This window comes from Camelus ferus, chromosome 22, assembly GCF_009834535.1.
Source record: "Camelus ferus isolate YT-003-E chromosome 22, BCGSAC_Cfer_1.0, whole genome shotgun sequence".
NCBI classification, from domain to species: domain Eukaryota; kingdom Metazoa; phylum Chordata; class Mammalia; order Artiodactyla; family Camelidae; genus Camelus; species Camelus ferus.
The window spans coordinates 14,535,627-14,561,645 of NC_045717.1; the positions used below are offsets into that span (position 1 = coordinate 14,535,627).

The window sequence follows — 26,019 nt, forward strand, 5'->3', positions numbered from 1 at the left end:
GTGATACTTGGCAAGAGGAAATGGTGGTAGTCAATCCTCATTACGAACTGACACTGTGCCAGGTGCTGGGGATACACAAAGACAAATGAGACATTCAAAACTTGAGACTCAAAACTTCGGGGCTTGTGGGAGAAGAAGATACATAGTAGATGAAAGATGTAGGATAGGACGGTGGGTAAGAGCCAAGTTCTGGAGTTTGTTTTTTTAGGCTTCGTGGCTTTTTAAAAAGTTAACTAAGGGAGGAGGGTATAGCTCAAGTGGCAGAGCGCATGCTTAGCGTGCACAAGGTCCTGGGTGCAATTCCCAGTGCCTCCTCTACAAATAAATAAATAAACCTAATTACCTCCCCCCAAAAGTTATCCAATACCTCTAAACTGATAATACAAATATTTAGCTTACAGGAATATGGTCAAAATTAAATAATATAGTGCGTGTAAAGTAGCTGGCACACAGTAAGTGCCCAATAATTCTTGTTGCAGTCACTACCGTAGTTACCGAGATACTCATAATAGTCAGAATTAACTGGGTACGTGCTGTGCACTGTGCACACATGGTTTCTTTTAATCCTCAAATTATACAATCTGGTAGATACTGATATCCTTCGGTTTTTTAAGAAGAGGAACCTGAGGCTTGGGCAAATTCAGTAACCTATTCAAAGCAGAAAAGCTGTAAGCGTCAAAGCTGGGAACGGAATTCAGACGTTGAACTCCAAAGCCCACGCCCTTAGTGTTTTAATGGGTTTAATGCAGAGAAGTGACCCAGTGCTTGGGCTGGGAGGTGGCAGAGCAGACGTGGACACACACAGAAGTCTTCCTTGGACTAACAGCTGAATGCGATTATTCATTTTGACTCCCTAATGTTAGAATGTCTGTGTCGTGTTCCAAAGGGAAGCTTGAGAAAACACGAGTAGCTCTAATTTATGTTTAATGAAACAGAGCCATTGTAGCGAAGTGAATTGCTGAAACATTTGTTTCATTTACTCCATCTCTTCATCCAGCCCACTACTGAGCGGGCACCTCTGTTTGCTCCAGGTGGAGGGTGGAGGTGCAGGAGGGAATAAGCCAGACCAGCTTGCACTTAGTGAAGGAAACACTTTGATGATTTCCATAGTGTAAACACTCCATCATGCCTGACTTCAAACTAACATTGTTAAAAGTAGAGCTACCGTCAAAAAAGATATTTAAGGATCAATATGAGGGCTGAAAATTGTGATGAATTCTATGAAGAAAATTAAACAGAAGGAAAGGTCCGATGACAAGTAGCTAGAAGAGAGAGAGACAGAGTCCTGTTTTAGGAGGTGACATCTGAGATGTTATTTGTGATGGCTGATAGCAGCTGACCATTCCAGTTGGAAAGTACAGACGCAAAATGGTCCTAAGGGCAGAACAAAGTCATGTACTCACAGGGAGAAAATTTACACCGCTTTATCCGAAACTTTCTGTTTCCCCTGTTTTACATTACTACATTTCACGCTCTTTATAACTAAATGCATTTTTCACTTGTTTACCATTCTTGTTGGCCTCACTCCACTAATGGATCAGCTCCACAAGAGCGGGGGCCTCTGTTTAATTCCTCGCTGTATCCGGGCATCTCGATGTGCTCGTCTAAAGGATCAATGAAGAAAATATTTGTTGAATAGAATGTGTGTGTAAATGAATTAGTAACTGCAGTATCTTCTATTTGATCAGTCCAACTGCCTGACTTTTTTTATCAGCTGAATGGGATCTCAGGTCTCATCAGGGTTTATCCCCTCAGACTGACTTAACACTCTGTCTTAATTCAGGCACTCATGCAAAATCATATCTCACGTTGTTAGACAATGGATTTGCATGTGGAGGGACATTAAAAGTTTGAAAGAGAAGCACAAGATCAAATAAGTAGCATTTAAGCCCAGCTATCAAAGATGATTATGTGTTGATGAGGTGAGAAAAAAGTCTGATTGTCCTACCTACATACTGTGTGCAATTCTGTTTTAGTGAGGGGACCTACCTCAGCAGTGAGACCCGTGTGGGCTGGTGCCAGTCTCAACAGCTGATAAGAAGAAGGCATTTTGAAAACAGAAACAGAGTCAGCAATTGTCATGAATTCAGTTTCCCAGGTTGTGACTTACATACAACTATGAGTTGGCAGTGTAGACGTTTCCTTTGGCACATGGTGTCTTCTTCTGTTCCCTCGCCATTTGCAATCAGTGTGGTATTTTAAAAGATACATGGAGATGTGACGGTAGAGGGAATTGTATCAAGGTGGAATTTAGGTGACCCATATTAGCCTTCTATCACAGGATGAATCAATGAGAAAACACTTACTAATGAGAGCTAGCTCTTTTTAGACACACAACTCAGAAAATTCATTACCGTTGAGTTCAAGAGGGGCGTTCTATCCATGGTAACCAAATAGCGTATGACTAGAAATGTTTATAGATTCTCATTGATTGTAGAGCAGCAATAATCATATTCTTTGCTTAGCAGAGAGAATGTCTCTATGTTACTTGGACTGTCTCATCTGTCCTTCAAAATATGTGTGTGTGAGTGTGTGCGTGTATGCACATAGGGGTGCACGTGTGTTTTCTGTGTTTGTGTGATAGAAGGCAGGGCCAACAGTGGGAAGTTTGATTACTGCGTGGGGAAAAGAAGCACTTACATTTGCTCAAAACAATATTTTTATCCCGAATCGTAAGTATTCTAGCCCATTTGCCTGGAGTCATGGGTTGATTTTTCTTTTGGGAAGTGAGATATGAGAAACACAGTGATGAATCTTACGTCCGTGTAAAGTATGCTCATAGAGTGATAGTGAGGAACACTGCCCCCCCCCCCCCGGCTCTTGCTTAGCTCATTTAGTATTCATTTGAATTGTGTATTTCACTGCTACACTAATGTTACTCAATAAGGATTAATTCATGAAGCTTTGTTAAGTTACTCAAACTCTACACAGTCCATCATCACCCCCTGATAAGGAGATGAGACAAACCATAGATCTAGTCCTTGTCTGATGGTTAGCGGAGTTACTCTCAAGGAGGAAACATCTGTGTTCACTGCTTGGGTGGCTGGGGGCCCGGCAGGGATATGCATTGAAAGAACAGAGTGGGAGAAAGGGGAACCCTCCTCCACTGCTGGTGGGAATGCAGTTTGGTGCAGCCACTGTGGAAAACAGTATGGAGATTCCTCAAAAGACTAGGCATAGACTTACCATATGATCCAGGAATCCGGCTCCTGGGCTTATATCCAGAAGGAACCCTACTTCAGGATGACACCTGCACCCCAATGTTCATAGCAGCACTATTTGCAATAGCCAAGACATGGAAATAGCCTAAATGTTCATCAACAGGTGACTGGATAAAGAACATGTGGTATATTTATACAATGGAATACTACTCAGCCATAAAAACTGACAACATAACGCCATTTGCAGCAACATGGATGCTCCTGGAGAATGTCATTCTAAGTGAAGTAAGCCAAAAAGAGAAAGAAAAATACCATATGAGATCGCTCATAGGTGGAATCTAAACAAACAAACAAACAAACAAACAAAGCATAAATACAGAACAGAAATAGACTCACAGACATAGAATACAAACTTGTGGTTGCCAAGGGGATGGGGGGGAAGAGAAAGACTGGGATTTCAAAATTGTAGAATAGATAAACAAGATTATACTGCATAGCACAGGGAAATATATACAAGATCTTATGGTAGCTCACAGAGAAAGGAATGTGACAATGAATATATATATGTTCATGTATAACTGAAAAATTGTGCTCTACTCTGGAATTTGACACAACATTGTAAAATGATTATAAATCAATAAAAAATGTTAAAAAAAAAAAAAAAGAAAGAAAGAAAGAACAGGGGGAAATCAACACAGGAGTGAAAATGAACCTCTCCTAAACCCCAGGCATTATATAAACAGTGTTCTACTCTCAGAGACCTAGTTCCAAATCATATGGATTATCAGACGTTCTAATTTGGAGAAACTTAAGATTCTGAAATCACCTAAGATGCAGAGTTTAATCTGTGCCACTGGATAGGTTTTAGCTTTAGTGTTTGTTCGATTGCAAAAAGAAATCTCAGACATCTTACAGAAGGAAGAGTCTGTATTCCTGTGTTAACTTTTCCTTTTTTTGTGATTTTTATTCTTTTCTATTGATCCTCTGGGGCTTTTGTTGTTGTTGTTGTTTTCTATCATGAGTGGAATGCTTGGCTCCATTTCATCTTTTGTAGTATTTTTAAGTTGTATAAAACCAAATTACTATCATTCAGGGACACTCTTCTTTAATTTCAAAAAGCTGTTTTGTCCTTGCAAGTTTTCAGCATCTGTAGGCATGGACAGGAGAGAAGAAAGCAATCTGTAGAGCCTCATCTACAATAGGTCATGACTGTGGATGCTGACCCCTAGGTTTGGGTGGACCGTGGGAGGAAGGGCAGGGGAGGGTTTGATTCTCTATTCCAGGTGCCGTCAGCTGCTGCAGACACAGTTCTGTTCAGGAGAATGTCAGGGTAAGGGCTTACCCACGTAGATAGCATTCACTGCAGACCAGATACCGAACGTGAACTTATTCCTGATATGAGCCGTGACATTTCCGTGCTTTGAAACGTGGTTTCCAATTTCTCGTTTATTTTCCCCACTGCCCTGTGATCAAGAGAGCTGACTGAATCAGGAGGGATTTGGGGACACCAAACTTTCTGACTTCTCTGGATGGCACCATCTGCGTGAACAGATGGTGGAACATGTCACGGGGCTAGAGGGGGACTCCAAGATCCAAGAGAAAAATGAGAGAGAGAGATGAAAAGGGAAGGCAACGGCAGGGTAGAAAAGATGCGTGTCAGTGGCTGGGGATTCTTCGTGATCTGACTCAGCTAGTGGTCACTGAGTGGCTGCCACCCGTGGTGGAATCCAGAGATGCCCAGAACAGTGATGCCCTGCGTGTGGTGTGGGCAGATTGCTCAGCCCTGGGAGTGGGCACACACCTTCTTCTCTCTGTTCTGATAGGGAAAGTCTTCTGGGATTAGTTAAAATTCCCCGTGGGGGATAGCACGGTTTCCTTTCCATTCAGCTTTCCATGTGGTCATTGGCCGCCAAATATGGCTGCGTCATGTGTTCTTGTAGTAGAAGATTCTACACAAGACTGGATGCGTCATTGTAAATGCACAGCACATACTTTTGCTCATGGTATTTTATTTATTTGCACATTTCTTTATTTTTTCCATTCACCCGTTTCCTCGCTCAATCATTCATTTTAATTCACACTTATAGTAAAGTAGCATGACTATAACTATAAAATATATTTTTATATTATTTAGTTATAGTAGCATAAAATATATTTATTAAGTAAGTCTAGTAGTGCCGCACACTAATCTAAATGCTTTACATGCTTTAACTCCAAGAAGTATGTATTTTTACACAAGAGAAAAGTGGACCTCAGAAAAGTTGAGTAATGTCCCTAAAATCAAACAGCTGGTAATTGTAAGGCTGAATATTGATCCAAGTCTACTTGACTCCTGAAATTACTCTGTGTTGTCCTTTTTTTTAACTTTTCTATAGACACATGACATTTTAATTGACAGAATATTCGTCCTCATATTTGAAGCTAGGAGGGGTGAATGATTTGTCTTCTTACCTATAGTTCCTACATTACAGAAAAAATAAAATCCCATAAGTTTCCATTTAATCCACATATCTCATAAATAAGAAATTGTGCTCTTAATTATTCTATTTAGAACATCAGTGTCCCATAGCTGCTGGATCTATAAACCACACAGTCTGCCAGGGTTGACAACATGATTATTACTGTTGTGAAGTCATGTTTTTGTAAAATGATGAGACACTGGAGGTTTAAAAAATGTTTGAGTCTGCTGACTTTTGGGTGTTTTTGCTCTTCTTTTTCTAATTCTTTTAGCTGGTGAGTCATTCTGCCCACCATCTTCCATGGACTTATTCAAGAAATGTCATTTCTGACTTTCTCTTCCTTCCCTCCCTTCCTTTCTTTTAATAAGAGTAAGAGTTTGTTTTCTGGATGCCTAAATCATACGTGTTAGTCACAGAAAACTTGGGAAATAAAGAATTAAAGAAGCATCAAATATTAGAAGAAAAAATACTTGCATAGACACCCCTCATTAATAGATTAGGTAGAGTTCCCTTCTGTATTATTTGAATTGTTTTTCAGAGAAAATTGTGATTATATGTCCACTTTATAACTTGCTTTATTCACTTATTATTATGGGATGAATATTCTTTCATTTTTCTGCAGTATGATTTTTAAGGCTACATAATCTGTCATATTTATGGGTAATACGGCTGTATGTTGCCAGCCTCCATTTTGGAATATTTTAGGTGGGTTTCAACTTTTTACTATTTTAATGCTGTCATTAACATCTTTTATGTTGATTTTCCATCTTTGAATTATAATTTTCTGTATTTAGATTTGATCATGCACTCCCCTAGTTAAAATTCTCTCCTGATTTGTAGATTTTCCAAAATAATTTTGTATAATTTTCATAAGGAAAGTAAAGCGCTATTTTTAAGAAGAGAAAAAAATTCTGTAAGAGTCACTAGACTTGCTGTAGTGGATTAAAGCATATGAACATTTTGAGGCCCTTAATGCACAGCATCTCTGCAGCTGTGCACTGTAATAGTAATAGTAAACTGACTCTGACCCAGGTAGGGAGTGGGGGACACGGTTGATGATCAACCAGAAAGGCAACATGGAGAGAACTCTGACGCCCTCACTTCTCCAAAGTCATCTGATTTCACTGGGCCACTGTTGCCTTCTTTGTCAAGTGGTTATAATATTTTATCTGCCTTCAGGATGCATAGTTACCTGGGGCCCCTAGTTCTTATCAGATGAAGAAGTGTAAAAAAAAAATGCTTTCCAAGTAATTAGATTGGGTGTGTGTGTGTGTGTGTGTGTGTGTGTGTGTGTGTGTGTGTGTGTGTGTGTTGGATGTGGGGGAAAGGGGGGCAGTCATATGTAAATTGAGACCTGAGGGAAAACTTAGAGTTCACCAGGTGAAGATTAGGGAGAAGAACAGGGAAAGGGATTCCAGGTAGAGGGAACAGCATGTGCAAGGAAAAGGTAAAGGAAGAAAGACAAGGATTTCTGAATAGGTAGAGCAGGGATGGTGAGGTAGTGAGCTGTCAAAAGTGAACTATAAGCTGGAGAGGGAAGAAGGGTCTTTTGTTGGTAACATTTGGGAATTTGGACTTTATCTTTAGAGCAAAGGAAGTAACTCAGAATTTTAATCAGGGGAGTGCAGATCAAATGTACATTAACTCCTTTTTATGACTCAAGGAACAATTTAAAACCTTTGAATTTTTAGGAGTTGACTGTAAAGACCCTTTATCATGGCACTGAAAATCTGAAATATTTATTACAAAGCAGCAGTAGATAAAATAATATACATAAATATTTGCACAGTATAATACTAAATTTTTCTCAGTTCAAAAGGAAATCTGGGTATACTTCCTGCCTAAGTCCATAATACTTTTCCCTAATATTCAGTAAATGCTTGCAATGGGGCTCTTTCCTGTGAAATTTCACATGCCGTACAGGAAGAGTTGATTGAAACAGTTCAGTACTATTTTCATCAAAATAAATATCAAGCATTTGAAAAGATTTGATGTATATTTTAAGGAAATCTATAACTTTTTCTCCTTTTTTCATAAAGAACTCATGGATAGATTAATGATAATTTTATTTAAGCATATAGGAAGATAAATACTGCTTTATAAACACTTTTTTCAATAGTCTATAAATATACCCATAAAGTATTTCTAGGAACAATTTTAACAAAGGCAAGAAATGTTTAGTTGATAAATAATGAGAAATTGATGTGAAGTGGGCAATTAGGAAAAATAATAATGAGAAAAATTGTTACTGTTTCTTTGTGACCAGAGGTGACGTTTGTCAGAGAATTACTAGAAACTCCATATAAATTAGTAGAAGTGATTTTTGCTTCAACACCTTGGGTGCTATACGTTTCTCTTTTACATACTTACATACCCATGGATGGAGAAACATTTGATAGTTTTTCCCTGAACAACCTTTTAACACGTGGTACCTGCTGTAGCATATGTGTGTGTATTTCTTACTTTCCAGCTTCTGCTGTGTGTTTTCCTTTCAGATCGCCCCACGGGCATAGAAAAGCGTGCAGGGAGTCCCTGTGAGCACATCTTGCCAGAGCCCTCCACACATAACGTCATCCCCCTAAAGTATAAGCATAAATCCCAGAAGTAATGTTGAACCCCGAAAGCCAAACACGAAAGGGAGCACACTCGGAGTACTCCTTTTATATCAAGTTCAGTGGCAGGAAAACTAATCTAAGGTGTGAGAAGGAAGGAAGGTGGTTACCGTGGGGAAGGGTAGTTACTGGAAGGGACGTGAGGACGGCTTCTGGACACCAGAAATAATCCACACCTTCTGGGTACGTTACTCAAGGATGGTTATCACCGCCCCCTCCCCGAAATTCATCAAGCTATACATTTATAAATGGAGCACTCCTCTGGACATGTATTTCAATAAAACATTTTAAAAGGTTCTGTTTCCATTAAGAATTAAAAAGTTGGCACCCTTTTATAGTGACATATGTCCAAATGGGCCTCTGGAGGGCAGGTATAGGACTCTCAGAATGGAGGAGTGTCTGTATACCGTCTCTGTGAGATCTCTTGAAGGCACTGCTATTTACCATATTTGATTGGTTCATTGCACCAATCACTCATCAGCCTATCAATTTGGCTTTCAAAAGAGTCATTTCTCTCAAAGATGGAATAAGTTCTTCAGTATAAATTGTGTTTATCTAATGCCCGTGCAGTCTTACGTTCATATGAAAAAGAATGATGATTGGACCAATATATTTTGAAAGCCTACGATGATTCTTTTAGCCTACTGGTATCTGCTTTGGGGCAGCTCATGTATCTGAGCCAGGGTCACAGACTCAGACCTCCCCTGGGGCTGGTGGATTACTGGATGAAGAACATCTGCAAACGTGCCATAGGGAAGAGTGGGCACTTAGAAAATCTGGAAAACGTGCATTCTCCTTAGAGACATTCAGACTCATATTTTTCAAGCCATGTGCTGACCAACTGAAAGGAGTGGTCGTTCAAATTCAGCCTCTGGTCCGATAGTTTGGCCCCTAAAAATATTAGCCTGTATGTAACTTGTTCTGTATGTAGCACGGACCAGCTCTTCAGACCGGTAAAACACCCCAAAATTTTATTAAACATTTCATAATTAATGAACACCAGTCTTAAAAATGGTATGAGTTCAGCAGGAACATATATCAAATATGACACTAATTGTTCTTTAAATATACAATAGTGTTTTCCAGAATTGAGAAAATTCGCCTTAGGAAATGACTAATCTTAGATATTTATTTTCAAATGAGTCTGAGGATGGACATTCTACATTTCTCAATACTTTGCGTCTCTTCTTTGAAAAGCCCATTATTAGAGAAAGCAGTATAAAGATGGTACAGAGGAAATCTAGGAAGTGCTCTTTATTGTTAGGTAGTTTGCCCACATAGTTTTTGTAGGATATTTACTAATTGTTACAAGAAACACAAAAGGTATACTTAACGTCTTCCCTGTTGTCATGGAGTTTACTGTTTGATGGAACATTCCTGCCAGTTGTGTAAAATGAAGGTGTAGATACAAATTTGCTGTTCTAGACTTGACATAAATTTGTATTACTTTTAAATAAAATGCCCCCCTACTATTTGTATATCCAAAGCGTTACTTGCAGTATTTTTTGCAATAGTATTTTTAATTGCTCCCTTTTTTCTCATTACAAAATACTTCACCATTTTCCTCTTGACCTCATTCAGAGTCTTAAAATAGATTATAAGAGTGATGGTAAGTGCACTTACCACGTATTTAACACTCAGGATTTGCAGGCCGTTGCTCTAAGTGCTTCACAGACATCATTTAGTTTGATTTCTTATCGGCACTGCTATAAAATAGACATTTTCATCTACCTGTTACAGAAAAGGAGACTGAGAGAGGGCTGAATAACGTCCACAGTGTTGCAGAGCTAGAAATGCCAGGTCCCTGATGTAAATCCAAGACTGGTTCCAAATATTATCCCACCTCTTTTCCAAAAATGTTACTTTTGTGTCTTTCGGAGTCGCAGTTGTAAATCCAGGAGACCGCTCCTGTTCTGTTACAAACCTTTCTTATTTCCCCAACTCATTAATCTTCTTGAAAATTTACAGTGACTCAGAGTGTTTCCTCTAACTGCGAACTGACTTTAACTCACAATTCTACTATCCTGTAATTGACTGCATTTTAAAGGCAGTCAGTCTTAATGACAATACCACGTTTAACCCCTCCTTACAGATTTCTGCTTTACCATGGTCTGAATGTTTCACTGATCTATATTATAGGAATGGTAGAGGGGTGTATTAGTCATTTAATTGGCTGTTACCATTAGCTGAGTTTTAAATTATGCTTCCAAGGGAAATTGGCCTCAAATAGCGCACATTAGAACATCTGTTTCTAATCGATAAACCATTCTTTTGTGACTTTCTTGAATCAATGTTTAAAACCAAGTTTCCTGACATCATCACTCATGCTTGTGTGTGATGGCATATTATCCAGCTATCCAGTTCCATATTATCCTTCAGCAACTCTCTATGCTAGACACAATTATTCCCATTTCAAAGACCAGAAAACTGGCCTTCTCAAGGGGCATAATTGGCAAACGGTGAGCGCTGGGGTTTGCACCCACGTCCGAATGGCTGAGTGACTCCCCGGACATGTTCTTTCCTCTCTGCTGCCCTGAAACCAAGAGAACTCATATTCACACTTGGTTTTTGGTTTTTTTTTTTTTAATTTTTAAATTTTATTTTGACTTGTGTTCATTAGCCACATTGTTTCCCTTGAGGCTGTAATGAAAAATAATCTAAAATGTGAAGACGTGCATTAGAGAGATGAAGGTTGCACTGAAACCCCTGCAGCTATCCTGGCACCGGGCACGTGTGCTCACTGTTCTAGACTGAGCGGAATAAAGCCCTAACCTCCAATGAGTTTTAGTTTAACCTTGGACAAAGTTACCATTGGTTCAGACCCGGGTGGGGCCTGTCACTCACTCTCTGTGTCAGTTGGAGTGAATCACTTCACGTCTCGGACGCTTGCTTTCCTCATTTACACAATCACAGGGGCTGCCTACCATCAGCCCTGAGGACACGCCCCATCCGTAGAAATATTTTCTTGGACTAATACAGTACTTTTCAAAATTAAGGACGTTTTATTTTAAAATGTATATTTCCTAGTTATCATTTAGAAAAGTCTAAATGTTAGAAACACTGGGCCTGACTTCCCACATGACAACTGTCAGCTGAAGCTGAGACAGGGATACCCTGTTCCGACAGGGTGTGTTTTGCTCATTTCCGCACAGTTCCCACCATTCCCTGTTGCCTTACGTAGAGCTGACTCCTCCTGCTGCAGAACCCTTAAGCCTGACCCTCTGGGATCTGGCTTTGTGACACATCCATCAGATTTAACTGCCATGTGATGTTAGCGCTTTGTTTCATATGATGTCATACTGTGCTCTGCAGGTTTCAGTGGACAAAAAGTCAAGTAGCTGGCCTGGAACTGAAGGTCCACCACTGCTGGCCTTCATCCAGCCTTTCACCAGGGCTGAGTCTCAGCAAGTTTTCTTAGCACTCGTGTTGCTGGAGCCACCTTACCCAAGTGCCCTGGCTCTGAGCACATGCTCACAGTGTTCTCTGCTCAGTGGAGAGCCCTCCGAGCTGCAGTCTGTCTCGCAGAATCTTGCACATCCTTCATCCCCTGCTAGTGATGGCTCGTCTTGATATTCCAGCCTTGTTCCCATCTCCCAGCTTGGAGGAAATGATAGCTCATTTTCTCCGCAGTAACTACTTCACCTTCCAATTATCTCCCTTAGTGGAGCTCTTATAACCCAAGTTATTCATACTCAACCCACAGAACTGTAATGATAATAGAGGTAAAGTTTGTAAGATGCTTACTCCGTGCTAAGCAATATCTGTGCATTGTTTTCAGTCCTCGCATCCATGCTAAGTGGTAGTGGTGGTTGTGCTGTTAGTCTTACGGAGGCTCAGAGACTTAGGGCTTTGCTTTAGTTGCTGGAGTTTTGATCCAAGGTGACATAGCTAATATCTTCCCACATCAGTGCACCTCATATCTGGGCTTTGATTTGAAGGCTCTCAAGGCCAAAGACTACATCTTTTTTTTTATTCTTTAATTTTTTTTATTGAAGTACAGTCAGTTACAACGTGTCCATTTCTCGTGTACAGCACAAGGTCCCAGTCATGCATATATATATATTTGTTTTTATATTCTTTTTCATTAAAGGTTGTTACCAGATATTGAATATAGTTCCCTGTGCTCTACAGAAGAAACTTTTTTTTAAATCTATTTTTATATACAGTGGCTAACATTTGCAAATCTCAAACTCCCAAATTTACCCCTTCCTACTCGCATTCCCCTGGTAACCATAAGATTGTTTACCATGCCAAAGACTACATCTTAGTAATTGTATTAAATACCTTCTTCAAGTCTTAGTAAGCACCATGCAGAATATAAGCTCTCTATGGATAAATTAATATTAATCAATTCCTTTATTGTCATTCAGGTACATTACAATTCAGAGGCTGAATACCTTTCTCACATTCATTGACCAAGTGATGATAAACCTGCAAACTCTAGGTTTTTAAATGTATAGATTATCCAACTCAAAATCCTTACGTTCTCTCCAACTCCCTATCGGTGGGAGACATGAGACATTGCATTCCTCTCAGGAATGGTATGTATTTGGCAGTTATTAGTCTCTTCTTTTCCTGCAAGGAAGAGACAGTCTCATATGCTTTGGAGGGTGGGGTGGGTGTTAGGGAAGACCAGGACGCTATTGAGAGAACAAATACGGTCGGTTGTGTCACCACGATAAAGTGTGTCTTAATCACTTAAAAATAATTGCTCTAGAAATAATTACTCATTAGCGACATTATGGTGTTACACCACTACAGATGCCTTAAGTAACGTGAACGCTGAGCGTGACAACATTGGATGTTGCATCCCAGTGCTCTGAGAACGGTCGTCAACAATCCTGTTAGTAATTACCCGACAGAAGTATATCTTTACCTAGCCGTGGTTGTCATTAAGCCTCCGCTGAAATACTTTAATGTTTATAGGCTGTATGACACCTCTTCAGTTGTTTAATTACCTTTAGCAACTCCTCAAGTTGCCTGTTTTATTAAGCTAACATCCATTTCAAGCCAAATTAGCAAAGGTGTGCTCAGGCTGCAAGGGGATTTAGGCAGTGGCTTCAGTTGCTGGAGATTAAAGACAGAGGCTGCTTTAGTGCACCAGAAAGTACAGACCGTCACTGGGACCGTCCTGGGGCCATGCTCAGGGGTCCCCTCCCCATCTCCCTGACAGACGAGCCTCTTCTTTACACATCATTTTCCGAAACGGAAGTCTACCATCCACCCTGGGGAGCTGTTTGATTATTTTATAGCCTTCACTATCAGCCACGTCATCTTTCTCTTTAACCTAAATCCTCTGTGTCCTTCGTGTTATAATTTATGGCCACAGCCTCCTTCTTGGAGCACGGAAACAGTGGACCATCACCCCCGGGAGCCCTCCAGGCACATAGAGGCTGCTCTTATATCCATCGGTCGGTTCTGTTCTCCAGCCAGAACAGCCGAGCTTATTTATCCATTTGTTAAACAATTAATTTTCCAGGGTTTAGTACTCTGTAACATTTTACTGAATTATGAAGCCATGTTGCCATATTTTTTTAGAGAGAGAAACAAACAGAGAGACAGAGAAAGCAGGATGGTGGGCTGGGGAAAATATTCTGAGCACGGCCACTCTGTAACCTGGCTGTCCGTCTTCTCATTCTTCCAATCCTGTTCCCATCTCCCAGCTTGGAGGAAATGAAATTATCCATATGAAAAAAGGCATTACACAGCTTTTCCTCCTGATACCTTCTGTTATCGATTTTCATTTTTCACCCAGGAGTTGGATGTGCTTGTCTTCAGCCTTATCTTTTTGCGATGTGCTGTAATAATATGTCAGTGACCTGTATTGTAAATTGTCTGTCATTTCCAGCAGAAGTGTTAATGTTCTTTTCTTGTGAGCCTTTTCTGTTTCTCTGAAATCTTTAAAATGAGCCCCAGGTTTCTTTTTTTTTTAATGGTTCACTTTATTTTGCTTTAATTCTTTATTTAGTCAATTCAACTTCTTACTCAGTATGCCATCATTTGGGTACATGGCAATTTTTATTTTCTTTCCCTCTTTTTTTCAAACTGCCCAGCATGAGAGATGTGTTTTGGGGAGAGCGTTTTAAGTACTTTTTTTTTTTTTCCAGCATAGCTTCTAAATTGCTTGTGTTAATCAGTCTTCAGTTGTAAGGGGTTCTCTGAATTTCCGTTAACGCTTCTGAAGAAATGAAGTGATTTTCACAAGGAAGGCAGAGGGAAGTTAGTCTTACTGTGTTTGGATGAGACTCTCAGGGTCATGCTTGCATAGTATTTTGAGTAAGTAATTGTTCAGAGGTCAAGAGGACCTTTTTGTATTACAACAGCTCCTCTTTGTGTGTTGGCTCAAGGTCACACAGCAAGAGGCAAAATCAAGACAGACGAGCGCTCAGGACCACTCGTCTCCCAGGTGTCTGTCCTTGCCCTCTGTACCCCTACGTCTGTGAGTCTTCCGTGAGACAAGCAAACACTGTGCTCACCCCCCTCACTGTCACATCACCATCCAGAAAGTCTGTATGGGTTTATAATTCTCCTGGCAGCGTGCGTGAGTGAGAGGGGCTGTTTCCCTGCAGAATCTGTAGTACTGAATATCATCATGACTTTCAGTTTTTGCTGATCAAATAGGCAATAATCCTCATGGTATAACTTTTTTTTTGTCTTTTTTTTCTTACATGATGGTTTTAATTTTTAAATTCGGTTCTTCCAGTTTTATTGAGATATATGATTGACATGCGGCACTGTAGAAGTTTTTAATATAAACTTGTGGTTTCTCATGGTATGAGAAACATCTTTCCCACAAATTTGGTACCTATGGTAGGTGAAAGGCTTAATTCTTAAGTAGTAAAAATGCCACTGAGATGAGACTCTTTAGCTATTCGAGATCGGAGTGACAGAAAGGTCTGAGATGGCGGTGTCGGTGGCTTTTATTGGAGTCTGAAGCACAAGCTGAGTTGCCAGTATGTGACAGGAGGCAGCTCTGAGTAATTTATTTTTCGTGTTTGAAAAAATAACAGCCGCAGTAACAACAGTAAAACCCATTTTGCTTTACTGGTTGAGGTTATCACAAATGCAACCATGTACTGCAGGGGAAGTGCGTCTGAGGGCATGTTGGAGGCTCAATCAACCACAGAACATGTTTCCCCCACTGACCTTTTAATAGAGTGTATCTTTTTCTTAGACATCAGATGTCAGCTGCTCAAGGAAGGGGTGTGTGTGTGTGTGTGTGTGTGTGTGGTGATGGTAGAGGAGGGAGGTGGTTTAAAGGTCATTTCAGCCCCACGTGGATTTCTCTGATGGCCGTACTCCCGCCAGAACTTCCGTGTTGTTGGGCCAGCATCCAGCACCAGCCTCTTCCCTTGTCCAATCCTGTTTCCTCTCCCTTTCTTCCGCAGGTAGTGATCCCTGATGAGCATCCTTCAAGGTCTGCTTCTGGAAAACCCAATTTAACATAGACTCCCTGAGACTCATAGGGAGGCAGAAAATAATGAATAAGCAAATACATACACAGACTAATTTCCAATAGTGACCAGTGTTACGAAGGGAATAGAAGGAGATGGGACAGTCAGCAGTGGTCAGGGAGGAAGGACTGCTTTGGCCAAGGTGGGGGGAGGAACCTTTTTAGATGGGCTGTGACAAACGGAGACTGGAGTCATCGGAAGGCAGCAGTTCATTTAAGTTCATTCATCCCCTCCCTCATCCCTAAAATCCCAAGACAAAGGACCCAGGAACGGAATGCTTTCAATTTTTTTTGACAGCCTCCCTAGAGACACTTCCGATTTTAAATACATTTCTGTAATATATTCTATCAGTCAGGGGCCCAACAGGAAACAGATGGCATAGTGAAAATGGGCTAATTCGAGAAGAATGGAATAAAAGGGTAATTTACAAAGAGAAGGAACAGCACCCCCTCCCTCGCAGAGTTAGGACCAGCCATTGCCGTGCACTCCCCAGCGTCCCAGGCTTGGAGGGAAAGAGGAGGGAATAGTCAGGGACCTGGGACCCGGTTCCCCTGGTCTCACTGTCTCCCCTCGCCCAGACTCCTGGTCTGCTCCCTGTTGGCCAAATCCAGCCTGAGGCCAGAGAACCAGGGAGGCAGTTTTGAAGACACCATCTAGTGTCCAAGGCCACAAAGCTTGGCGGTTAAGGGTGGAGGGTGGATCTGGAGAGGCAAAGGAAGACACCCAGCATGGATGTGTAGTTGACGTTTTAAAATAATCCTGGAGTGGCTGTGGAAGCAGTGACCGCAGACCCAGGTGAGGTTCCAACCTCAGTCTGTCCCCGACTAGCTATAAATTAAAAAAAAAAAAAAAAAAAAAAAAGTTAGAAGGCTGAAATAAAATTGGAGAGCTTATTCTGAAGTGTATGTCTCTGATGTGTCTGTTGCAAATCAAAATAAAATATTTTAAATATGTTTTAATGAATGCAGTGAAAAGTATCTGGCCTAGCTAAATGTGGTTTTAAATTGTGAAAACAAAACAAAACAAAAAAATCACTGTTGAAATCATTAGAGTCCCAGCTCTGTGTCTTTCCAGTTGGTGAGTGGACCTGGTTCAATGAAATCTCTTAAAGTGATCTGAAGCCAGATTGCAGTTGTTAGGTTGTGAGTCAAAAAAAAAAAAAAAAAAAAAAGATTGCTTTTTCTCAGGGACCCAGGCTTCCTTTAAGAAATAACCTAGAAAGACGAGAGGGCAGTCTCATTGCTGAGATAAGCACGGGGTTTGTGGATGAGACCATCAGTAACATGGAGACTCACGGTAAACAAAGGACTGACTGTGGATCGGTGTGTCCCTGTCTGTTAATACTCTGAGTAGGATGTACATGCTCACAGAATGAGATCTTGTTCGATGCTGCTGTTTGGATTCCATCGGCATGTTATTTAAGGAAATGCCTTTTATAATAATACCTGAATTTGTAGCAGAGAAGCATCGCCTTTAATGGGCGGGGGTATCTTTGCAGAGAATAAAATTCCAGAAAAGCAGAGAGTCACAGAAAGCCACGCAGCTGCAGCAGAGTAGAAATGGCTCTCATCTGAGAGGCATGATTTATCAAATGGGAATATGATTGCTAACAATCTTACTTTTTTTGTTTTTGGTGATTACAAAGTTGAGCAGAGGGGCACGTGTGACACTATATGAGGACTTGTGAAGGGCTTTTAAAAACAATTATGCCTGAGTGTTGGGGATTTTCATTTAAGCTGGAGGCCTCTGTGGAGGTAAATCAAGAGCACAGGCTGGAAGGAAAGGGCTGGGGGAGACCTGCAATCTGGGGAGACTGTTTAGTGGGGCCCCTAGGGGAGAGGCCTGTGTTTGCTTGTCTGGGGTGGGCCAATCTACATAATTGGCTAAAGCAGACTGAGCAGCTGTGAAATACAGAGTTTGAATGTGTGGGTAAAACAAAATTACAAAATATACAGGGTCACAGAACGTGAGATGTATTTTCATAGCATTATAGAATTTTCAGGCTCATTTGGGATCTAAGAAATCGGCCCGTCCTCCAGAGATGCCAGTGACTTTATCAAGGTCAACTAGCTAGTTAGTTACCGCCTGGTCGTTAAGTATGTGGAGACAGCCTAGATTTAAGTCTCAACTCCACCACTCACTCTGCAACTTTTGGAAAAAAATTACTCCTACCATTCTGAGCCTCAGTTGTCTTACCTGTAAAATGGGACACCCCTCGTGTTAAATGAGATGATACATTTCAGTAATACTAGGTGTCTGGAACATAGTGAGTGGTCAGTTAACTGGAGGTATGTTTTTTATTATCAAGAATACCAGAGCTGAGGTCACCTAACTCCTACAGCAGTGTTCTGTCTCCTCTACAGAAAAACAAGAACAATCCCAAGAGGGGTATGTGTGAGAAGTCAGTTTCCCAACTAAAATAGTTGTAAGATACAAAATAATGTCAAGTCTTCTTGAAGATACTAAAACAAAAAAAAATTTAAGTACTTTTGGAGGAAGCGATGCAGATGGACATTTGAGCACTTTTCAAAATTTCTGTTAATACTCTCATGCTTAAATCTAGCCATTGGACGTTCCCCCCAGCTGAAGTCTTCACTGTCTGGCTTACAGCTCGCAAACTGTGTATCAATACATTTTTTCATAATTGACCTTTCTTTTAATATCCTAATTTTTCTCTGTTAGTGATGCCTCCTGATACTAAAGATTTCCTTTGTTCTTTGTGATTAGAGGAAGTTGTGTGTTTAAGGAAATGTACATTTTGAACAAAGTAAAAGCTGTGAATTAGCGCAATATGTTTTAAATACAGTTGGGGATAAGGCATCTGATTTTCTTAAGAAATATACAAAGATGTTGAAAAAACGGTATTTTGGGGGAAGGGGGTGGTCTGGGATAACTGGGTGGTTGTCAAGATAAAGAAATCAAAGAGAGTAAAAGTCCAAAGTCACATCTTTATGATCCTTGGTTGAAATCCTGGTCAGTATGTCATGTGTTCAGGCCCATGTTTGACCATGTTAACTAGCTCCTGAAGGCGCCCTTGCAGGGTCTGCTGGAAGACCCCAGTGTGTCCCGTTGATGATTCGGACTTACTTCCGATTGGCTGGGGTTGGGGGGAGGGGCAAAGACCTCTATTAACCTGCTTAATAACTATCTTCGGTCATATTCAAACTTAGGCTGATATAGTAGCATCATGAAATCTTAGGTAATGACACTAGAACATATCAGTTACGGCTTTAATGCAAAATGCTGGCATAACTATTGTATGTCTTGATTTTGTAGACGCTTTTAGCGACTCTTAGAGCCATGCTACCTACTTAGTTTTCTTGCACTGTGTCAGTATTGTATGACATACATCATTTTTTGGATGACAGTGGCCAATGGCTAAGGATTAAAAATTTATCTAGAGATCTCTTATCCCAGTGGGGATGTTAGCATTCCCCAAAGGTGCAATGGTATTCAGCCCTGAAGAAGACACCTGTCTTCTTTTAACTACAGAGGACTTGCTCCCAGGTACATTCTGGCGGCATCATTGACTGTTTCCTCAGATTGAAAAATGGAGCTGTCTTCATATATGTCACAATGGTCTTGAAACTGAATCAGGATCCCTGCCTAATGAGTCGCTGGCTTCCCTTCAAAGACTCCTGGTAGTGGTTTTGAGTAATTTAAGGCCCATTAAGGACACTTACCAGGATTCAGAAAGGCATGTTCATGAAAAGCCCGTTAAGTGTATTTGTTGTATTGACTTATTCCTAGAGAAGCTTAGCCCTGTTATAAATGAGAACGTCCCAGAGGATAGATTTTGATGCTGATCATTGACCTTTTCTGAAAAAGATTCATTCCAGGGTAGCTTCTTCTATAAGGATGATTTTGACTTTTAAATTTGAGAATTTTTGTACATAAATTAGACACTTAATATAGAGAATTGCTTCAGAATCCTCAGTTTGCGACTACTTAGGACCGTGGCTGTCTTTGTTCTATGTTATTGTTGTTATTAATATTTTTTTAATCTTGGGTTAGTGACACATGCCAGCACCTGGCAAAATGCTTGCGATACAAATAAGACGAAAATAGATGTGGTTCCTGATCTCACTGAGCACCTAGAAAACATGCAGGTTTATTACATATGTTGGTACATTGTCTTAAAATTTGTTGAAGACAGTTTCATAAACACATGGCATAATGATTCTCTTTGCACATCTATGTGCAATCGCGCTGGCACACGATTTACATAATATTTTATGGCTCTGCTTTGCTTATAAGTGTGTAAATAGTCTATGTTTCTTCATGTGTACAAACATATATGTGAGTACTACCAAGTAACTGCTGGTTAACTGAGTTATCACTGTATTTCCTAGTTAGCAATGAGCAATAACAGAAGATGCAGAATATTCTGAGTTACAGCTTTCTTCCTACTTTTTATCATCTCACAACAAAGCAGGAAGGCGAGCTTTTTTTCTTTTTTTTTCTTTTTTTTTGCAGAGGGGAGGTAATTAGGTTTACTTACTTATTTGATTTTTCAGTGGCAGTACTGGTGATTGAACCCAGGACCTCAGACATTCTAGGCATGTGCTCTACCACTTGAGCTACACCCTTCCCCCTAGGAAGGCAAGTTTTTAATTCAAGTTTTCAGAGGCAACCAAGTCTTGGAGAATGTAATGACTTGTCCCACGTCATTCATCCTGGTCTGTACAATCAGGATTCCAAATGTATTGTTTTGGCTACAGAGTTTCTGCTTTAATCCAACAGGAGACACAAATGCTTATAAACATCAACTAGCACACATTTATAATTTTTTCTTTAGTTTTGCGAAGTATATTATAGCGTTAAAAAAACTGAAACATCAGTGTAATTGTGAATGTTGTTGATGTGAGAAAAACACTTTCTTCATACTTCATCTTTAAAACATGAGTAGAAACCCATCGCTTCTGCGTTAGCATTAGTTAATTTATTTTTCTGGTTCACAACACTAGTTCACAGATGTTAGTTGCCATGAATATACATCAGCAGAATGTGGGAACCACAACCTTAGGGGCAGTTGCAAATTCCACCTCACTTACACAGCCGGGCATCTGTTTATGGCTGTCCTCTTTTATCGTATGTGTTCCCTTGTAACTTTTGGGTTCATTCCATCAAATGAAGTGAATTTTCTCTAGAGTCTCGAGATGGAGATTGTATCTGCTGTCTTACGTAAATAGCATGAGAATTCCATATGCCCACCATGTGCCTAATTTTATTTCCTTTGAACGTTTCTCTTCTACACCATACAGATTCCTGTATGTTAGTGGCAATTCAGATTGTATCTACATGGTAAAAAAAAAAAAAAAATCAGTGGACTCGTCAAAAATTTAGCCAAGTATCACATAGCCGAAATAAATTGTCCTTTTTTAAAACTCTGAGTAAAGAATGTGACTGTTAATTTTTGTATAAGTTTTAGAATTTATAATATATAGGTAATTGATCAGTCCCATTGAAAGCAGAAACAATCAGTTTGATAACAAGAAAAATTCTGGTACTAGTTAATATAATGCTAATTGAATGGATTATAGTTTACTTACTGTTGAAAATATGAAAAGAATCCCTAAACCTAAGACACATTTTAGTTTAAAGAGAAGAGAAATGATGCAATAAAGTCACCCTCCAAATGAAAGCAAAACCAACGGCTTGACTCTTGTTAATTCATGTGTTATCCATTCAGTAGATACTTGCTGATTCCCTCATGCTAAGTAGAAAAAAGCCTGTGTCTTTCAATGGCTTAAATTTTACTGGGAGAAATAGTTTTTACAAAAGAGAAATGAGCAAGATAATTTCAGATTGTAATCATTGCTGGGGGGAAATGAACAGCTTAGACGGAACATTAGTAAAGGCATCTGCTTCGGGTGGGCTGCTTAGAAAAGGTCTTTCGGAGGAGGTGAGTTTTGAGCTGGAGGACCAGCTGTGAGGTCAGGGGACACATGTTCTAGGCAGAGAGAACAAAGGTGAAGGCTGGAAATAGTGAGGACTTGAAGCGTCAGAAGGGAAGGAAGGGTCAGTGGATTCAGGGCACAGTAGGCAATAGCCAAGACTTCTGGATTTTTTTGGAAGAGCTGCAAGCATTTTTAAAGAGAAGAGATAAGATCTGATCTGTGCTTTTCAAACATCTGACTGCTGTGTGGATCAGGGATAGCAGGGAGGCAGGTGGAGAGGCTGGGAGACCAAGATACTGTAGTAACATGGAGGTGAGGCAGTGGCCCCATAGATTCTGAGGGAGGCAGTGAAGATGAAAAAGGGCCAGGGCAGAGTAGCTGACTCCTGGTAAAGGAGAGGAAGGAACTTAGGATGAAGACTAGCCCTAGGATACTCACTCATCACTAAAAAGAACAAAAATTAACAGAGCACAGACCTTAACAAAGCAGTCATCAAACTACAGCTAAAGAGGCATGAACTCCGTACAGTAAGTCAATTGTTTGTCTCCATCCTACCATGGGGGAGTGGGACTCTCACACCTAAGGAATTTCCTAGAGTCAGTCCACCTGGACTGCTCGCCTCAGCTCTGTCCAAGACCCTTTAACGAGAAAGGCTGAGCTGTGAGCTCTTTCTCCCAAGCTGGGGCTGCATTTACTTCTCTGTTTCCAACATGTAATACAGTGTCTCTTAGATTTGAGTTAAGCCACAGTTGGTCAAATTTAACACTAATTTCTACTCTTAGTTTTTTTTTTTTTTATTCCAACAGACATAAAGGGTCTATTATGTGTAGGTTTTCTTTTATATTCTTTACATAAAATATTACATTAATTCATACAGAAGCTGTATCAGGTAATTATTGTTAATAATGTCTCCTTTCATAGATGAAGCAACTAAGCTTGGTTAGGAGATATTAGCCATCTTGATGTGTATCAGTGAGGCAGGATTAGAATTCATACCTATGTCTGTTGTGTTTTAAAAGTTGTGCTTTTTCATAACATTGTGCTGCCTTGTTGATCAGAAAACATGGTGATAAATCATTTAGGGCTGTGTGTTTTTTGGCTCTTTCTTGTAGGCCTTCTTCAGTTAGTGAAAAGTGAGATTAGTGAAAAATGATGACAGAGAAATATAAAGACATTAAAGAGACACATTCATTTCTCCCTGATAAATTAATAAAGGTACCTTGTGTTCTAGATGAACAACTCTGCCAACCAACAGGAGGAAGCTCTCTAATAGGCCGTGAGAATCTCGGATTATTCAGGACAGAGCCAGTCAGGTGACAGATGAATGGCGAATATCGTGTGTTCTGCTAATGCGCTTGCAGAACACTGCATTATGTATAGAAAGGTCAAAAATGATGGATCAAAGCCAAGAGTGATTGACAATTAGATAGATTTTAGGGTCTTGAGAAAGAGAAAGGAAAACAATGTGGGTGTAAGAGTAACATCCATGTTGGTGTTCTCAGTGACCTGTGATGGCTGTAAAACAGAGTCCCGGGACACCCCTGCCGTATCCCCAGGACATTCTGGAGAATGGGAGCTGCCTTTTTAACAGACATTCCCGGGTGATTTTGGTACCAAGTAGGTAATGGACCCCATCATGGGAAAATACTGATTTAATCCACTCTCTTTAATTTACAAATCATCATGAGGCTCCTAAAGGAAAATGGTTATCCAAAGTTGTAGCACTTTTTTTTTTTTTGGTTAGAGCTTAGACTAAATCAGTCTCCTAGAGGTCCAGTTCTGTCTTCTTTGATACTTAGATTTAATTTTTCCGACTCCAGTCACGGACAAGCTAACAGCACGTACCCTTGATATTTCTCTTCTAGAATCACAACCACAGCTGCCTGCATGATGGACTTAAGGCGGTACCCACTGGATGAACAAAACTGCACCTTGGAAATTGAAAGCTGTAAGTTTTTCTGAGAATCTAGCTTGATGCACTCGGCTTTGAGGTTCTCCTTCGGCGTGGGTCTCCGTCCTAGGTTCATGTCTGGACCACAGGTCCTGCAGAGGTTGTGCTGGCACACTCAGTTTGGTGGAGGGGGGCACTCACAGTGTCTTCCCTCGGTGATGCTTCCACTCTCTCAGTCTCATCTTTAAATCACTGGGAGAGATGTGTAGAGAAGCAGTAATCTCGCCATGAAAAGAAGATGCTAAGAGTCTGGAAAGAGACCAAGGGCTATTTTGGGCATTTATTATATAGAATTGGTGTCAGCAGCTGCCACAGACTTGGGAAAATAGGTGGAGACGGCAGGATGACATGAGATGTCCTCGCTGATCTCGTCTCTCACAAACGTTATCGCTGTAATCGCAAAATAATCGTGTCCTCTGGATTAGCTAACACATTCACAGGGTGTGGATTGGTGGAGTGTTTTTTTTTTTTTTTCTCCGAGGGACTATTTTCAGTGTCTCAGATTTATTTTATATTCTTGCGAAAGGCCATATGATGAGCATGTGATCAGTGCATGTGTGTTTATTCTCTTTTCCTGTGCTGACCTGTTTTGCAGCCTTCGTGCTTTTCTAGGTCACGGTTTCCACATGATTCTTTGATGATTCAGTCGCCTACCCTGCTGGGTGGCCTAAAGCGTTGATTTCATAACCCATCTCTGGGAGGTCGTTTGAGGTGGGGAAGGATTTTGAATCTTTTTTTTCCTCTGTCATTTCTTTGCGATGTTTTCATACCTCAACCCACCACCAAGCAACTGGAAGCTGGTGACTTTCTGTGCAACATCCTAGAGAGTGAGTAGCTTGACCGCCCTCAGCCTTTGGGAGGAACTCTAGCCGTGGCAAGCTGTGCAATTCTAAGTCACTGCTCAGAGCAGAAATACAGCATTTCTGACACATGGCTGGTACTTTGGCTCATTTCAAAAATTAGCTTTGAGGAATAATTACATATACACGCTCTTTTTTGAAGAACCTGATTTCATGCTTGTATTTCTAAGCTATCATTATTTTCACATTAAATCTCTGCCATAATGAACTGTTTAAGGGGGTGGGGAAGGGAAAGTTGGGAGTTCGAGATTTGCAGATACTAACGACTATATATAAAATAGATAAACCACAGATTTCTTCTGTATAGCACAGGAAACTATATTCAATATCCTGTAGTAACCTACAATGGAAAAGAATATGAAAACGAACATATGTACGTATATGTATGACTGAAACATTATGCTACACACCAGAAACTGACACAACATTTTAATCTGACTATACTTCAGTTAAAAAAAAAACTATTTAATGAAATTGGTCTATGGGATTTTGGTGGTTATTTTTATGTAGATATCTTTGGATAACTCTGCCTTTTCCTAACTTACGATACAATTTAGAGCATAATGTTCTTCAGAACTCAAATTCTTTGGTGGTTTCAAATTGTTGATGTAAGGACATTTTGAAAAAAGTGTGTTGCTCTGCTACTAATGAAGTTTTGTGGTAACAGCATTTTTTTGTGTTAGAGTATTTAGGGTTTTCTATATATAAGATCGTGCCACCTGCAAACAGAGACAGTTTTACTTTTTTCTTTCTAATTTGGATGTCTTTTTTTTTTTTTTTTTTCTTGCCTGATTGTTCTGGCTAGGACTTTTAGTACTATGTTGAATAGGAGAGTGGGCCCTCTTGTCTTCTGATCTTGGAGGAAACACTTTCAACCTTTCATTATTGAGTATGATATTAGCTGTAGGCTTGTTATTTAATGGCCTTTATGACCTTGAAGTACATTCCTCCGAACCAATTTGTTAAGAGCTTTTATCAAGAAAACACGCTGAATTTTTTCAAATACATTTTCCTGCATCTGTTGAGTTAATCGTATGACTTTAATCTTACACCCTGTTAATGTGATACATCACATTTGATGATTTGCATGTGCTGAACTATCCCTGCACTCCTGAGATCAGTCCCACTAGCTCGTGGTGTGTGATTTTTTCATTGAATTTGATTTGCTAGTATTTTGTTGAGGATTTTTGATCTCTATGTATCAATGATATTAGCCTGCAGTTTTCTTTTCTTGAGGTATCCTTATCTAGCTACGGGGTCAGGGTAATTCTGGCCGTGAACAGTGGGATGGGAGCAGCCCTTTCTCTCTAACTTTCTGGAAGAGTTTGAAAATCATTGGCATTGATTCTTCTTTAAATGGTTGGTAAAATTCACCAGTGAAAACATCTCATTCTGGGCTTTTCTTTGTTGGAAAGTTTCTCATCACGGATTCAGTCTACGTAATAGTAATTGGTTTGTTCAGGTTTTCTATTTCTTCGTGATTCAGTCTTAGTCGATTGTATGTTTCTAGTAATTTATCCATTTCTTCTTGGTTGTTTTATTTCTTGCATATAATTGTTCATAGTAGTCTCATGACCCTTTTCATTTCTGTGGCAGCAGCTGAAATGTCTGCTCTTTCATTA

At 40.1% G+C, this 26,019-nt stretch overlaps 1 protein-coding gene across 1 annotated transcript in view; it reads left to right on the forward strand.

Annotated features, from left to right (window-relative positions):
* The window catches only part of GABRB2 (gamma-aminobutyric acid type A receptor subunit beta2), a 206,778-nt gene that overhangs the window by 74,472 nt on the left and 106,287 nt on the right, over positions 1-26,019 (forward strand). Inside the window, 1 exon segment of the mRNA XM_032465143.1 lies at positions 23,452-23,534. Within this exon segment, the coding sequence (XP_032321034.1) occupies positions 23,452-23,534 (83 nt within the window).